This window comes from Brassica napus, chromosome C2 (assembly GCF_020379485.1).
Source record: "Brassica napus cultivar Da-Ae chromosome C2, Da-Ae, whole genome shotgun sequence".
Lineage (NCBI taxonomy): Eukaryota > Viridiplantae > Streptophyta > Magnoliopsida > Brassicales > Brassicaceae > Brassica > Brassica napus.
Window position 1 is genome coordinate 180,982 of NC_063445.1, and position 17,548 is coordinate 198,529.

Consider the following 17,548-nt stretch of genomic DNA (forward strand, 5'->3'; position numbering starts at 1 on the left):
CACTCAGCCCACAGTTTTGTCACGGGCTGGTCCAACTCCTAAGTGTCACTAAAGATCTAGAAACTCACTCAGCCCACATCCCGTAACCCTTTGCTATGTCTCAAGAATACACTCAGCCTCCACCTTAAAGAATACTACTACTGTGTATATTGAATACAATACATTATTAGACTAGACTGATTTTTTTTTTTGAAAACAGTCTAGACTGATTTAGAAATAAGTTCTTATGCTTAAATAATATTAAAAAATCTAAATTATTACTTAGAAAAATATAGATGAATAAATAACTCATTTTACATAATGTTGACAAACATCATAAGTGCTCTGTATACAAATCAGTTGGAAAACACACATGTGAATCACAAAAGTCCAGAATCAAAGACAAATTCTCCAATCAATAACTCTCTCACAAATGACGTATCTTCACTTTTACCTATTAAAATCTTTGAATTTTAATTCAAACCAAACATATTTATTTAAAATAACAATATAATCTCGAAATTATATTCATTATTTTTTTGTATGTAATACCATTTTCTATAATAATTTTAAATTGCTTCATAAATTTATATAAAACCATTAAAAAAATTTTGATACAATTTTTTCACCATAGGACGGGCCAACCACTCTGGAGATTATAATGGAGACGTTTCTATTGACGTTTTTAATAACTAATTGCAAAAAATTATTAGTATTGATATATTAATTTAATGCTCTAATCCAAAACTCTAATAAAAAAAAGAAATTACATGTTTATCATTTTCATGGTACCACTTTTCATTTTTATCACCACTAAATAGACATTTTCAAAAATACATTCTTCATTAAGTGGCAAAATACTCTTATGCCATTGTTATTTATATATATAATAAATCATTATTTAAATAAAAAAAAAATTAAAAAATTTAAAATTAAAAATTTAAAATTAAAAAATTAAAAAAATTTAAAAAAAATTAAAAATTTAAAAACAATAGAAAAAAGTAAAAAAAAATTTATGTTTTCGAATTATACTTTTTCAAATTCGAACTTTTATATAATTTTTTTTTTTAAAAAAAAAATTTCGAAATTTTTTTGAAATTTGTTTTTGAAATTTGTTTTTGAAAAAAGAAAATTATGTTTGAAACTATTTTTAAAAATATATTTTTTAAGTATTTATTTATATATTTACTATAATCCTAAATTTCAAATTCCAAAAACCATATCCCACCCCTCAACTCTAAACCCTAAGTCTAGATTAGTTAACTTTAAAGGTATAATTGTCTTTTATCCTTCATTAAAAGTGAGAGTAAAAGTGTGTAAACATGAAAAGTTGTACTATGAATGTGTTATTTGTGGTAATTTCCCATAAAACGAATATAAAAGCACATCATTATAATTGTTTGCAAATGTAGGTTTTCCTTTTATATAGTAGTGATGTTTTTTATTTAAAAATACAAATTATGGACCATTTTATACTGTCTATCATAAAATACTAATTCCACACACATACACTATAAAATTCGATGAAAATTGAAACCTACTAGCAAACCCACCAAAATAATAAAAAATAAACACTTCCAAATACTCATGCTTCGTCCTTTTTTTTTTAAAAAAAAAGGAAGTTGGGCAATAAAAAATAAAAAATAAACAAACAAACTATCTTCACTTCAAAAATCCAATTTTTTATAATTAAATTAAATTCTGTTCACTTCAAATACATATTCTTTAATTAAATTAAATTAAAGGAAAGAAATCCAATTTTTTTTTTAAAACAAACAAACTATAAGTTTATAACTACGCTCACTTCAAAAAAATATAAAAAATATAAAAAAATTAATCCCATTGTTATGTGTGCAGATCATGCAGCCGAATATCACAATAACCGGAGCGACAACCTCGGACCGCAACCAATAATCATTAGGATCATTAGGATGTGGCCCATCACAAATCACAAAAACAAAAATGCTTTCTTAGGAACACCTTTCATTTATCTTGACATCCAGGTTTGTCTAAAAAATACTATGTTTTTATTATTCCAACTACATTTGAAATGATAACTTTAAACCACTCAACAGGAACAAAAAATGTACCAACGGTTCGAAGAAGGGAAAATTTATCACATTAGATATTTTAATCTCCTTTCCAATAACCAACGGTACATGCTTACAGTTCAACCATACATAATCAATATCAATGAGACAACAATTATTACACAGAAAGAAAACATTCCACCAATACCTTCATGCATATTCCGGCCCCAAAGCTACCCTAGTTGATTAGCTTAGCAAGTGCAACCAATTTTCTCCCAGGTAAAAAAAACCATTGCATTATGTTTACATAGGTACTAACACTTTATTAAATAATATTTATTTTAAGCAATAAATATATAATACAATCATTATTTGTAAATCCAAAATGGTACGTCTAACTATCTGGAACAACAAGGCAGAAAATTTCAGGGAGCTAAATCGCATATCTACCAGAAAAAACTAAATTGTAATCATCACAAGTATCATTCCACGGTTACATGAAGGTAATAAACTAAACATAAAGTTTATGTCAAAATAAATGCTTACAAATAATTTACTTTTTCAGGGAAATTATCATTTACAACCACACCTGGATCGGGCTTTTACTTCGACACCGACATTGATATCATACAACGCTTCCAAAAGAGGAATAAACTGTTATCTTAAGCCTGATAACTAACGATACCATTAAATACTCAAAATTACTATTTTCTCTTACGAAAATTGATTGCTCAACACAATATATTATTCAAACTTACTGTTATTTAAAAAAGAGAAATCACCGCATCACATTCAAACCAAAATTCTATGGTTAAATCTACAACACACAAAATTAACAAACAACTTCTTAAACTAAAAAAACTACCAATCAAAAGTATAAATTTACTTAATTTGAACATGTTATCCGCGCGTAGCGCGGACACCGGATCTAGTTAGAGTAATTACAGTGCAAATCTGGATTTAGTGAACATTTTATTTGATAATTCAGCGTCAGTCTGAACAAAACGATCAAAAATACTAGTACTAAATAACATTATATATCTTTTCACAAAAAAAAATAAAAATAACATTATATATATATATATATATATATTTGTGTTACAAAAGAAAAGGACACATATATGCTTTGAAATATACGTATAGATATAATTCGATACTTTATACTTAAATATCACAAACTTACATTATGTATACATTCAGATATAATATTTGAGTGTCGAGTTCTTAGAAGTTATGAACATTGAGTTTCGTACCGACTTAGTTATAGAATTATGTTGTCAATATTTACTGTACTTTTTAGTGACATATTATTAACATATTAGTACAAATATTACGAAGTATCAAATTAAACAAAAGATAATTAAATAATATAATACAGTTTACAATGTAGATTTACTTTTCACGGATATCTTGTAAATGCGATGTAGATAAAGGTGGATAGGCACGATGATGACATACTAATTTATATGATCCTGGTTGATTGGTCTTGATCCGGTTTATTTTATTAGATCGTGCGTAAAACACCTTCAGTATATAGTAATATTTTTATACACGCCGTAAAAATCAACACAATGATTAATCCAGCACATGAAATCAGTATTATTCAATATTAGTATACATACAACATGTTGGTGTACAATAATTAGCCGGTTTGACGTTAAAAAAAAGTTAGCCGGTTTGTTTGGCATAGTATAACGTCGTTAATTCTGCAAACTTCCAGAATATACTGAATTACAGGCGTAAAATAAGTAATATACTGAATTATATCGGTTTACCCAAAAATACTTTTTGAAATATATATATAGACGAGGAGTGGACTAGGTTGTATTTAAAAAGTTTTGTGGATATCTATATATATATAAAATTGTCTGCCTCTCTCCTGTGATGCCACGTCGGATCCAGGCTGGAAAGTCGATCGTCCGCGGCTTGACATGTGTCTCAAACGCTGCATTTCATTAAGCGTTGACAAATGTGGGCTTTCTCTCCTGATTTTATTGTTGGGCCGTGAGGTTAGTTGTTCTGTCGGGCCCGATGGGATTGTGTAGTTCCTCGAAAAAAGATGAAAGGTGTTCTCACCAATCCTAATACGAAACAAAGATCCTCTTTCCCCTTCCTGCAGCGGTGAACTGATGACGTTAAGGCTTCCTCATAATTTTCATTTATTAGCTCCATCTCGAATTGTATTCAAAGCTTTCTTACTATCTTAGAGGCGGTGCCATGATCTGTATAAATAGAGGTTTGATTCCTTCACTTGAACACATATTGTTCGTGTTTAGTTGAATTTCCTCCAGAAAGTTTTTGCAATTGCGAACCTCTTGATGTTTTGTTATATATTTAGTTACAGTTTTGATTTTAGAAATAACCCCTTTTTGATTGTTCAGTTTGCAAAATACTTTCTAACCATTAGTGTTTGTCTGTTTTGGTATTTAAGTTTTCAGCTGTCATATGAACTAGCTCGAGCAACAATGGAGATCAAATCAAGCCAGCCGAATCGTCCTCGAGAACCTTGGTATCAATCCAGCCGAATCGTACTCGAGGTCCAAACTCTTTTTTTTTCAGAAATTTTTTCTCTGTAGCGTGTTGAGGCAAGGCTTTTGCGTTTCTGGGAATCCCGAAATGTTAAGAAAGATGGTGAGCTCATGGGCTTTGATATTCTTTTTGGTTGATGCCTTGATGGCAAGGTTAGTCTTTTCGACTTAATTTCTTATTTCCACCTTATTATCTCTTATGCCACCATCCCTTCATAGTCGTAGCTGAACTGGAAACTTTTTTTTCGGAATTGTTTTCTTTGAAGTTTTATGCAAGTCTGATTATGATATGTTGTGACAAAGAATTTATATTTAACTTTTCACAAAGATTCCTATTGATTCCTCCTCCCTCTCTAGCTGATTCATTTTCTTAAAAGCTTTTAGTTCTCTTCTGAGCTTTTGTTTATTTAATCTAATAGCTCAAAAGAATTTTACGATGGAGCTAGATAGTTAAGAAAGAGGCTGAACGCAGTATTTATGTCATCAATGGAGATGATTTAAAAACTGTTAGCGGTTCATCAATGGTGGGGATTCAACGTTACACTTATCATCATGAAAATGGATCTTCTAGGTAAAATAAATCTCATAGTTGAAAAGATGACATTTTGTTTGCTTAATTCTTGGTTCTGTGTTTTAAATGCGTGTATGTCTTCTGATATTATCTGCTTCTATATTTTTCAGATATCTTTCTGTGAGAGCAGTTCAAAACATTAGAGCAGGTGTTAACACCTCGAGCCGGTTGTGTTATTGTTTCGCTTGAGAGAAACTTATTCTGTTAAATATAAGTTTAACTAATCAAATATTTGAAAGATATACATGCATTTAAATGAATCAAACGCTTACAAAAATAGGGAAAAGGTTTTAAATTCTTTTAATAATGTTCGAGTTTCGTTTCGACTTGATTGCTAGCTAGATTGAGATACAACAATACGGAAAAGGTTTTTTTGTTTGCTTGAACAAACGCTTTGTTATTTTCCAAATAGAGAATCAACAGAAAAGGGAAAAAAAATGACAGACTTGAAAAAACAATATGCCCACCGTGTGCCTCGAACCCACAACCACAGGGTTATGAGCCTTGCGCTCTACCAACTGAGCTAGACGGGCTTGGTGATGTTAACAGGTACAAGCTTAAAAAGTAACAAATACATTTCAGACATGACGTTCAAACAATGAAAATGTTTTAAACTTATATCACAAATTTCAGAATGGGATCTAAAAGATATTCAAATTCAATAACATCTACAAAATTTAACTAATATGTATATTCTTATATGACAAAAATTTATATTAAATATTTACTTTAATTGTTAAAATTATTTTAAAGTTTACATCCCGCCCGTAGGGCGGGCCGACCCTAGTATATACAATAAATATGTAATTAATAGCTTACAAAATTAGGTTACAGGGGTAGAGGTGAAATAAATGGAATTAGATCAAACATTTTAATGGCATTGAAATAGAAAGGTAGTATATAATGGTTACCTTTGGTCACTGTGACCAAAGAGGAGCCATGTCTATACATCTGAATGAAACAATATTATTTTGTTGTTTAGTATACAAACAAAATTTGTTTCCAACATCATCACGCTATTTGTTTTTACTAAATTTGTTGGAAGAAAAAAAACTCAAACGTCAAACCGGTTAAGCCGGAAAACCAGATAGTTTAGCTGAGTTTTTCAATTCTTGATTCAGCCCACGGCAGACCCGTATAGTTTGGGCTAAAGTAAAATTCAGCCCATGCAAGTATGATTTAGACATCAAACTGTAGGAGGGATGAATCAATGCAGGCCCAACTTTCTTTCTTTCTTATTTAATTTAAATTTTGATTAATTCAGAAACTATACACTATCAACTTTTGGATTTGAAGGAGTAACTACATCTACATGATGCATATTTTGAAGAAGGAATTACAACTACTTAACAATATAAATGAGATAACGTTAGGCTATCTAACTTAAGTACCAAATTGAGCAAAACAAATTAACATACTAAAAAGAGTAGATATGAAAATAAATTATGAGAACCAATTTTAAAGAGGAATTTATTTGAATATGCTTAGATACTCACATATAACTTAATTAATGTAAGAAAAAAACTTATTAACATTCAGATTTTTAATAAATTAATAAAATTTAACTGTGTAAAATAAATTCACACATAACTTAAAGAGGAATTTATTTGAAATTCACATATAAATTCACAATTTTAAAGAGGAATTTATTTGAATATGCTTAGATACTCACATATAACTTAATTAATGTAAGAAAAAACTTATTAAACGTTCAGATTTTAATAAATTCACATATAAATTCATAATTTTAAAGAGGAATTTATTTGAATATGTTTAGATACTCACATATAACTTAATTAATGTAAGAAAAAACTTATTAAACGTTCATAAAATAGATAAAATAAAGTAATAGAATAAGGAGAGCAAGCCTAGTGGATAGATAGAGCAGAGAGCCCACTTCACAAATAATCCAAACGAGAATCTCAAACCGAACGGCGGCGACGGAAGGAAGGAAGGACTAGGAGAGGTGATTTCAAATTCTGGTAACTTCCGAATCATCAGCTTTCAATCTCTATCTTCTCCGTTTCGTTCATTGTATTCCTTAATGTTGATTCGATCCTTATCTCCAATCTCTAGCAATGGAGTCCACCCCTGAAGAGCTCACCAACAACAGATCCCCAGAGCCTTCGGAATCTGGTATCTCCGATCCGATCCACTCTCAGCTTAAAATTGTTTGCCTAACATCGTGAATCGGATCCGTATTTTTAGCTGATGATGATGATTGATTGCTATTGACTTTTTTTAGACTCTGTGGAGAAGCCAACGCACGTTCGTTTCCTTGTGTCCAATGCCGCAGCTGGCTCCGTCATTGGGAAAGGAGGCTCCACCATCACTGAGTTTCAGGCCAAGTCCGGGGCCAGGATCCAGCTCTCGCGTAACCAAGAGTTTTTCCCTGGGACTACTGATAGGATTATCATGATATCCGGATCGGTTAAAGAAGTTGTTACTGGACTCGAACTTATCCTTGATAAATTACACAGTGAGGTAGGTAGATAGACTCGTTTTTGACTCAGGACAGGCCATGCATTTGTATTTCATGTTTTATATATTGTGAGAGTTGTTTTTGACTTTTTTTTTTTCTATTTGATTGTTTAGCTTCATGCTGAAGATGGTAGTGATGTTGAGCCTAGGAGAAGACTGAGACTTGTGGTTCCTAATAGTTCTTGTGGAGGCATTATTGGTAAAGGAGGGGCCACCATCAAGTAAGTTTGTAACTGCTCATGTTATTGAATTGTTTCCATGCTTTGAGAGTACATACTTTATGACAGGTGCAAAGAGTTTATCACCAATTATATTAATATTTAATTGGGGAATTTCTCAAAAAAGCTGAGAGATTTTTCGATTAAATATTAATATAATTGGTGAGAGATTCTGGTGAGAAACTCACCGATGCATATGTCCTTAGTTTGAAGTATTAGAGTTTTAAGTTTTAGAATATGGCAATACATTTTTTGTTTTGTTTTTGGCGTTAGGAATATTGAATTTAGTAGTAGTACTGGTTTCATTAACCGTTAAGACGTTTTTTTTCTGTTGACACAGGTCATTCATTGAGGAATCTAAAGCTGGTATTAAGATATCTCCTCTGGATAATACCTACTATGGGTTGAGTGATAGGCTAGTCACATTGTCTGGAACCTTCGAGGAGCAGATGCGTGCTATTGATTTGATTTTGGCTAAGCTTACCGAGGATGATCATTACTCCCAGAATGTGCATTCTCCATATTCATATGCAGGTATATCAATTCACTAATAGATTATTTAGTTTTTTTCCTCCTTGAAGTTTCTGTTGTTATCGTGTTTGTATGTCTTTGATAGCATTTCATTTATGCATGTGGGAAAGCTATAAAATAAATGGTTAGATCATTTTCGGACTATTCATTAAGTTTTTCTAAATTATTTTTTATATGAAAAAAAAAGACTGTTTAGTTACCACACAGGGTCATGTGGACAATCTAAGTGCGTTTGAGTAGAGTAGGATATTCTACTGAATTTTAGATTCTGATATGTCAACTAAGGTATTAAACTACTAATGGATTTAATATATTTCATCTACATGGAAAATCATTCTATGTTGTGGACATTGTATGATGCGTGTCTGTTGTTGAGCCTTTTTGTCTTGTAAGTTCCTTTTAACTCGGCATTTTAGGTCTTTTCAACTCTGGTTTTCATGGTCTTCCATATGCGTATGTACTTCCTTCTGTAGCAACAGCGGGATACAATTCAGTTAACTACGCACCCAACGGTTCTGGAGGCAAGTATCAAAACCACAAGGTTAGTCTCTTTGCACCATCTTCCACCGTATTCATGCACATATATATGAACGAGTCTCATTGTTACTGCTATGGATAGTGTGGTGTATCAATTTGCAGATATATGAATGAATGTTGTGGTCTTTCTATTTTTACCATTTATTAAGCTTACGCTGTGTGTTTTGGTATATATTCCAGGAAGAAGCTAGTACAACGGTGACAATGGGTGTGTCGGATGAGCATATAGGATTGGTCCTTGGCCGTGGAGGAAGAAACATCATGGAAATCACTCAGATGACAGGTGCCCGAATAAAAATATCTGACCGAGGCGATTTCATGTCTGGAACCACTGACAGGTAAAAGCTAAGTTCATTGGAGGGGAGTTGTAATCGAATCTCTCATATCTAAACCTTGTTAAATGGCAAAAAAAAATTGACAGGAAAGTGAGTATCACAGGGTCACAGAGAGCAATCCAACAAGCTGAGACGATGATAAAACAAAAAGTTGATTCAGCCTCAGAGAGAGCAACCGAATAGAGTATCCATCATTGGTTCCTATCTCTTGTCTGTTTTATTTATTGGTTTGAGGCTTAAGCTTTAAGATGAAGTCTTTTGAGTGAGGCAGAGAATGTTCTCTAGGATCTTTGTTTCTTCTTTCGTTTTTTTTTTTTTGGGTCTTGACATTATACAATGTTTGGAGTTAGACGTGTTATTTTCATAATAACTTTATTTCATTTTGTTGAAGTTTTGTTGTAACAAGCCATAACATTGCATTTGCTGTTTTCATATATTTTTTGTGTTCTTATTTGTATTTAAGTTTTGACGCTCAAAGCTAGAAACTGTAAAGAGAACTCAAGCTATTGGGCAGCAAAGCACTGCCAGACGGAAGTCTACATAATTAGAGAGGTACAAACACTTAGAACAGTTTTTCCCCATACGATTCAACTTTTGATGTTATTACCGAGCAGAGACTATGGTTCCTATTTTGAAGCTAACATAAAGTAAGAGAATCCAAAAACACATGAAGATCAACATAGCTCTTGTTGTTGTAATTCCTCCGGTCTTGCTTTGGACCAAGCCGAGAGACAGGACTATGTTGAGGTTACCGTTCTTGTCATATGACCAGCCCATACTGCTATCCGCTGCTAGAGTTGTCATGTTTGATATTCTGATCATACCTGCAGTAACGTGAACCGAACCTGAAGATTGCGCTGCGTGTAGCCTGATTGCAGCGTCCTTTGTTTGGAACTGGGAAGAAGTAAATGAAGGTGGAGCAAACATGTGGCTGGCCTTTTTGAGGAAAGGGTGCTTTGAAGCTGCATGGTTTAGTTTCAGAAGAGTTAGAATCAATCAGCAAAGCGCTTGTTTGAAGAGGAATGTATATGAACATCTGAGTGTTTACCTGAATCGAAGTCCGTCACATCTGCATCTTGTTTTGAGGAAGATCCTTCGCCACTTTCCTTTTTATCCACCACCTCCTCCAGTTCTTCAGGGGAAGACTGCTGATGTACAAGTAAGTTAGAATGGAGTTGACATATACAAAACCTAAGTAGGTTGCTTACCTTATGGTCGAGCCCTTCTTGGTTAGGAAGAGGGTCTTCAGATCCCAACAATTGAGAAACATCAAGAGACAAATTCTGAGCATCCTCATCGTCAAAGAAGTTAAGATAGTCCTCAAAGTTAAAATCATCTTGTAAACCACCGCTGAGACCATCACTGAGTGGAAGATTGTTGCTATGATCGATGAATGGCTCCTCAGGCATATAGTTAACATCATCAACAGGAATGCCGCTGTAGCAAGTATCAGCCAGAAACACATTATCGTTGGAAGCTTCCAGATTCACCGCATTCTCATCTTGCACACCATCCGGAAACAGAGAACAAGGCTGAATGCTACCGTCCCGGATAATAGGCTTCTGATCCTCCTCAAAAGTTTGTTCAAAGTAACCATCAGAGTCAACAACATAGTTCCCTGGTGGAATGTTATTTCCAGAGTCTTCACAGTTTCCCGACTCAACATTATTGCTTGATTCTCCAGGACAGTAATTACTCTGAACAGGAATGGCATCATAAACCACCAGACTCTCAGGCTTCTGCAACACAAAAGAAATGCCATGAATGAATCTTACCCACAAGATAATGTAGAAATGTATGTTATCATCATCATCAACAAGCCAAAACCTAAGCTAATTAACACACATCCCTAATCAACTATCATATTCCATATCTGTAACCACATCAAAAACTTCATACACAAACCTCGAGATAAACATCATCATCAACGCCCAATCCTTCACTGAGAGCCTCTTGTTCAGGTGCAAACGTCATTGTATCCTCTTCCCACTCCTCCTCAAGACAAGGAGCACCGTACTTATCCCCTGTACCACTCTTCTGGAACACCCTACACAGCACAAACGCATCCTACACAAAACATACTCAACAACTTTTAACCCATTCTCATAAAAGTAGAAACAACACTCAAATGAATCTTATTTACTTGTGGGGCACCAGCAATCTTCAACTCATCATCAGTAAGCCTATACTCATGCATAACCCAATTACTCCTCTCGCCACGTGGAGCTCGACCTTTATGATAAACAAGCGTCTTCTTCATCCCTACAGCTCTCGTCCCGTTACGAATCTCCCTATCCTTCCCTGTAGTCTTCCAATAGCCTCTCTCAGTGGCACGATTCGTCTTGGAGCCGTTGCTGTACTTCTTATCGAGCATGCTGAAGAAGTACCACTCCAAGTCTCTGCCTTTAAGCTTCGACTTATCTACAAACACAATCGAATCAAAAGCTAATTTGAAGATTGAGCTAAACCCAATTCGAGTCCTAACCTGGTAGGTCCCAAGGCTCGGATTTGTAGACATCGGCGACGGAGATGGCGTCGAAGTTGAAGGGCTTGTTGCAGACCTTGCGCTTGAGGTAGTAGCGGACGAGTTCTTCGTCTGTTGGGTGGAAACGGAACCCGGGAGCGAGTGAGGTTGCTGAGCCGCGACCCATTGATCGGTGAGCAAGAAAGCTCGAAGCTTTATGGATAATTCAGATTTGAGAAAATTAGGGTTTTCAGAAGAAAGAAATGAGAAATGAGAGAGAGAGAGAGAGAGAGACGATCACTGGTATATATTAGTATATATTACGACATTATTTTATATATTCACTTTTAGTTATTGGTTTCTATTATTAGCTGTTTTTTTATACAGTTAAAGATTAATATTAGAAAAAACATTATAAATTACCACTGAAAATTTATATCAAATGATAGCACATAGCAAATGTTTAGTGATTTTTTTTTTGTTTTTGGACAACTAGCAAATGTTTAGTGAATTAAATTTCTTTTTTTCATTTCTATACAAATGATGTTTAAGAGAATTTTTAATGTTTCGATATGTAAATGATTTAATATTTTTATGAGATTTAATTGTATTAAAATATGTGTAACTAATGTTATTTTTTAATTTATTTCGTAATTAGTTGAATAACTGTTAATTTATATCTTAATGATATGTTTTCAACAAAAATATTTTTCTAGTAATTATTATACATTGACTTAAAACATTGTACATTTTGGTACAAATAAAATGCTATTCAAGAGACGAGACATATTTGTTTATATTTCAAAATAAGGAAATTACTTGAATATTTTTGTGTGAAAGAAAAAACATTAATAAGCGTTACAAGAACTTCAAGCATCGATTTTATCATCACTTGCAACAGCTTAAACATTAGACAACTGATTTATAACCAAGGATACATAAACTCAGGAGTCCTATGATTCCAAATCTTGTAGAGACCTCTTTCCACGGCTAACCATGTCACGTTTTTCTTAATCCCATCGTTATCCCGTTTTGAATTATAAGCTTCGAATTTCTGGTAATTCTGGAATTCATATCCATGCATTAACTCACATCTAAAGACTGTCGCATGAAAAACAGCATCGTTGAATCTCCAATGTTGTTCTTGCCCATTCATTAAGTATTGAACCCCTAGATCGTCGTTTCCTGAATAGCAATGGACTCTGAGCTTGGTCCTCTTTTGGAACTTGTTTATGATCTCAAACAAGTTTTTCCCAAACGTGTATTCAACACAAACCCCTAAAACAATTAGAGCAATTATGAAACGTTTCATTTTCTACTTAATTTTGTGTTTAAGATTTTTGAATGTGTTTTTTTTTTCGGTCTTTTCAAAATTTGAGATTTTGATGTATTTATACAAGTTTTAGTATATATCTCTTTGGAGGTTATGCGTTACAAGATCTGTCTTTCTCTTCTGTTATAAACGTTGGAAATGTTAAATATATTGTTAATCTACCTGTAATGTTGGACACTGATTATCTTTTGATCTATTATAGTCTTGATTATCTTATGGCGGTTACTTTTTACTATAAACTGGTCTAAGTTCAATGTATAGTATACCAAATATATACTAAAATTGAATATACAAACAATAACTTAAACACAAATATATGAATGCATGCACTATTTGTATATCTTTTTTTTGGGTCATTTAAAAAAAATCATTTTTTGGGTCAACAAAAGCTTTTACAGCTAATTTTAATACTCTCCAAAAATATCGTAGATGTTTTCTTTAATGCATGCACTATAACTTATCTGTTTCTGTTTCTGTAGAAAACAAAAGGATCCGTTACTTTATTTTCAAAACTAGAACATAACAAGTACTATATCTGAAGGAGGCGAATGATTAAATGTGGGTTTGGTGTCGTAATTCACGAATATAAAAACCACGAGCTAAGAAGTCTGCCATATAAATTCTCATTGTTTCAAATCAACATTTGTAAGTTTTATTTAGCAAAAAGAAAAAAAAAAGCTTTCTATGGTTCAGTGAAAACTCAGAAAGTGTTGAAAATTCACGAATATCAAATTAACTATTATAAATAGAAAAGAGAAATTTTCAAAAAAAAAAAAATAGAAAAGAGAACTTTTGGTACAACTGCCAAAAAAGAGAGGAAGAAATAAAACAACAAGACTCGAGCCATGTCATGCCCTTTTCATGAACTTAATTTAGTTTTTTTTTTTAAAGATTTTTTTGATCCAAAGTATAAATGAACATGATATCAATTTTATACAATCGAAACTAGCAAAGTGATTAAATTTTAGTATTCCTCTTTAAAAAAAAAGACAAAACAGAAAAAAAGAATCTCACAAGTCTTTAACAAGCAAAGAATCGGTTATACAAACAATAAACGTTTGATATACAAAAATATTTTTTTTCTTAAGATTATGGTTTATAATATATTAATAATAAATCAGTAATGGCAATCCACCAAAGTAGGAGGAGACAAGACAAGACACTTTGGTTCATCTCTTTGCTTTGTCTGTTGATGTTCTTGTTCATGTTTTTGCTTAAAACCTAAGCTGAATCCGTTGACCCTATTCTCGTCTTCCGGTGCGGGTAGATTCAGATCCAAATCCAATGACACCACCATCTTCTTAGCTCTCTTTGTCGATATTTGATCGAACGACATCGAAGACAATGATAACTCCGTGTTGGCTGCAGCTAAGGCCACCGTCACAGTGGGAGCAACAACAACCGCGCCTCTATGCCGTCTCATGTGGCCACCTAAGGCTTGTCCTGACGTAAACTCGGCTCCACAGATTCCACATTCATGAACCTTGTTGTTACCTGCCTTACCGTACACGACAAGCGATCTATTCTTGTTGTTATTGTAAATAGTTGTGGTTGTGGCGAGTGAATCATTTTCGTATATGTTCTTCTTGAGGTGGTCAAGGTTGGAATAAAAGGAGGTGGCCTTAGTTTTTTTGTGGCTAGCTCTATGGCCACCTAAAGCCTGAAAAGAAGAGAAGGTCCGGTCACATGATTTGCACTGATAAACATAGTAACCAGCTTTACCGCCACCGTTAGATGAAGAAGTCTCTAGGAACCTCCTGCTGCTAAATTTATACGTCTTATTGTTGTATGTTGTTTCGTGGTTAGGTATCTTGAGCTGTGGAAGAGCGTGGCCTCGGGAAAGGAGGATCAAACAACTGGCTATGTCTAGATCTTCCTCGTCTTCTTCGGCCTTTAATGTTGGGTTGTTGTTAGAGGACCAAGAGGCTGACGAAGATGAAGACGTGATAACACCATCCTTCTTGTGGTTCTCCACATTATTGCCTAAGGCATTTTCCTTGGAATCAAGATCAGTGTATTCCTCTTCAATGTCGTGTGCGTGGCACGAAACTATAGGAGGAGAGCTAGAGAAAGGAACAGGGGATTGTGGACGTTGTCGCTTTGTCCTCTTTCCTTTAAGGATCAGTGATTGCTCCTTTGAGGCTGCTATCGCCTCTTCAAACGCTTCCATCAAGATCAAGATATAAAGATTAACACAGGAGACGAGGATTTTTGTTAGTGTTGATAATGAAGAGATGAATAAATAGTAATGTGTTAAGAGGAAGATGTGTGTGAGATGGAGAGAGATGTGTGGAGAGATGGATACATAAATAGTGAGTGATATAGGAAGAGAGGAGTCAAAGAGAGTCACCACACGTATATAACAAAAATATATGTGAAAAAAAACTTTTTTAAGTGTGTGAATATGTTTCGACTTGTCTTTTTGTAGCCTCTTAAATTTTAGTACTTCTGTTATTGTCTCTCTTTTACCATTTGCCCAACTTGGCAAACTGATCACAATACAATTAGATAGATAGAAAGAGAGAGAAAGAGTGTGTGTAACCATCTGAAACAATAAATGTGTATTTTTAGACAGTCTGTATAGTATAATATATGTTTGTTCCACTTCATTTTCCGTTTTCTTACTCCGTATAACGGTTTATTTTTGGTGTGATCACATATCAAATAGCTTGGTTAGTTTTTTTTGTTTAAATTAGTTTTCACTTTGATGAGAGCATTTTAACAACTCCTAGGCATCACTTCAAAATAGACATTGCAAGATAGGTTATCACAAAACATACATTACGCTTGTAGTTTTAATTATATAAAATATTTATAACTTTAAATGACTTTTTCTATTTAAAAAAAAATATAATCTGAGATCATTTGTAGTTTGTATCTCTCCTTGTAAATGTCGATATACTGTTATTAAAGTCGTGTTAAGTTTTAATTGGTTGTCTTCAAGAGAGATTTGAGACAATAAGTACTGGAAAATAGTAAATAAATATTTATTTCTCTAGTGATATCAATCGAACCGGTAAAAAATCTCCAGAATCTGTTAAAATGATCGAATATTTCCACCATAAAACTATAGAAATTTCACTTACATATATATAATATTAGTTTCTCATACAAATATAGAATATTAAAATACCAAAATAAAAGAGATAAATAGAAATGCATATCACAAATAAACACATGTTGGCGTGTGTATGTGCAGAAAAGGTATATACGGATTCCGTTAATGCATGGATGCATGATGTGAAGAGCACCCACTCCACGTCAAGAATATTACCAAGTAACAAGCAATCAACAAGTGCAGTTCATATCTTCAGTAGTTATATTTATATTATAAACTTTCTCAAAAAGTTATTATATTTGTAAAGTTATAAAAAGTTATTATATTTGTTTATAATATACCCCTTAATCAAAATCTATAATTATCCTCTCCGTACTTAACATTTTGTGCAATATCATAATTTGTCCATGAATTGTTTTCTTATTTACGTAATATTGTAATCCCCTATATATTATTTGAGAAGCATTGCAACATTTTTTTGTAGCCACGTGTCATCACTAGAATGATTCTTAGAATCCGTAGAGAAATATGTTGGTTCATCTAAATATATAATAAACTTTTTATTAAACCACAATAAATATATTATTAATGTGCTTCATTATTTCCTTAAATAAAATAACGAAATTGCCTAATGTTGCTAAAGTATATATGACAATTAATGATTTTGAATAATAAAGATTTGATAACATAAGTGTGTATTATAATTATATTTGTTTAATTTAAAGCTATTAAAATAAATTAAACAATCATAGTAACCATATAATAAAAATTAAAAAAACTTATTTATATATTATATTTTTAATTTTTAAAAACGAGTATAAATTACTAAAACTGTTAAAAGTTTCACATTCAAATTTTGTGATCTATGATTTAAAACTTTTATTATGACATGATACAAATAATTAAAAAATAATATAAGTTGAAAGTCTCATTTAATAAGTATCAAAAATAAAAGATATATAAATATATGTATCATTTTAAATTAAACTATATGCCATATAAAAATACATAAATATCTTAATTTTGAAATTTACTTTGAACATTTTTTGATAAAAAAATTGAAAATATTGACAACTTAATTTTTTAAAATACTATAAATTACTTACACCATTAATTCCACAGTGAAAATTTTGTTATCACTAATTTAGACTTTTTGCTATAACATATACAAATGATAAAAAAATATGAGCAAAAAGCATCATCTAATAAATATTAATATTAAAATATACCCCATATATGTTACTATCATTTAAATTTAATTATATATCATTTCAAATAGAAAAATATTTTTTTGATTTATAAAATTTATTTATATGTTCGTACCAATTTAATTATATAAGTAGTAGATAATGACTTCTTAATTATTCAATAAATATTTATTATTTCATAATATGTTATAAACATATAATATATAAAATAATTTATATATATATAATGTTTATCCCGCGCAAGGCGCGGGTCTTAACCTAGTAAATAAATAAAA

The 17,548-nt window shown here is 32.3% G+C and overlaps 3 protein-coding genes and 1 non-coding gene across 11 annotated transcripts; 1 reads left to right on the forward strand and 3 right to left on the reverse strand.

The window, feature by feature from the left end:
• Positions 1-5,568: 5,568 nt before the first annotated feature.
• Positions 5,569-5,641, reverse strand: TRNAM-CAU. The gene has a single exon. It is a non-coding gene; the product is annotated as a tRNA-Met (tRNA).
• Positions 5,642-6,912: 1,271 nt separating this feature from the next.
• LOC106425316 (protein BTR1) lies at positions 6,913-9,661 on the forward strand. Of its 5 annotated transcripts, none has more exons than XM_013866048.3 (8): positions 6,913-7,090; positions 7,185-7,244; positions 7,354-7,592; positions 7,704-7,810; positions 8,148-8,341; positions 8,755-8,879; positions 9,056-9,213; positions 9,297-9,661. In XM_013866048.3, exons 2-8 carry the CDS (start codon positions 7,187-7,189, stop codon positions 9,391-9,393), a joined length of 978 nt encoding a protein of 325 aa, XP_013721502.1. In that variant the 5' UTR covers positions 6,913-7,090; positions 7,185-7,186; the 3' UTR covers positions 9,394-9,661. The 5 variants fall into 5 exon arrangements, with proteins under 5 accessions (XP_013721502.1, XP_013721503.1, XP_022553655.1 ...); XM_013866049.3 differs by having other exon boundaries at positions 6,914-7,090; positions 8,812-8,879; XM_022697934.2 differs by having other exon boundaries at positions 6,914-7,090; positions 8,818-8,879.
• A 28-nt stretch (positions 9,662-9,689) lies between these two features.
• On the reverse strand, positions 9,690-11,978 carry LOC106425315 (NAC domain-containing protein 78-like). Of its 4 annotated transcripts, none has more exons than XM_013866044.3 (6): positions 11,696-11,978; positions 11,354-11,655; positions 11,116-11,277; positions 10,419-10,949; positions 10,259-10,355; positions 9,690-10,172 (listed from the first exon to the last, which is right to left on the reverse strand). In XM_013866044.3, exons 1-6 carry the CDS (start codon positions 11,859-11,861, stop codon positions 9,814-9,816), a joined length of 1,617 nt encoding a protein of 538 aa, XP_013721498.2. In that variant the 5' UTR covers positions 11,862-11,978; the 3' UTR covers positions 9,690-9,813. The 4 variants fall into 4 exon arrangements, with proteins under 4 accessions (XP_013721498.2, XP_013721497.2, XP_013721499.2 ...); XM_013866043.3 differs by having other exon boundaries at positions 10,259-10,358; positions 11,696-11,976; XM_013866045.3 differs by having other exon boundaries at positions 10,259-10,358; positions 11,354-11,631; positions 11,696-11,972.
• A 154-nt stretch (positions 11,979-12,132) lies between these two features.
• On the reverse strand, positions 12,133-15,947 carry LOC106425295 (zinc finger protein ZAT5-like). The gene has a single exon (XM_013866027.3). The coding sequence runs from the start codon at positions 15,550-15,552 to the stop codon at positions 14,125-14,127; it is 1,428 nt and encodes a 475-aa protein (XP_013721481.3). The 5' UTR covers positions 15,553-15,947; the 3' UTR covers positions 12,133-14,124.
• Between the last annotated feature and the right edge of the window lie 1,601 nt (positions 15,948-17,548).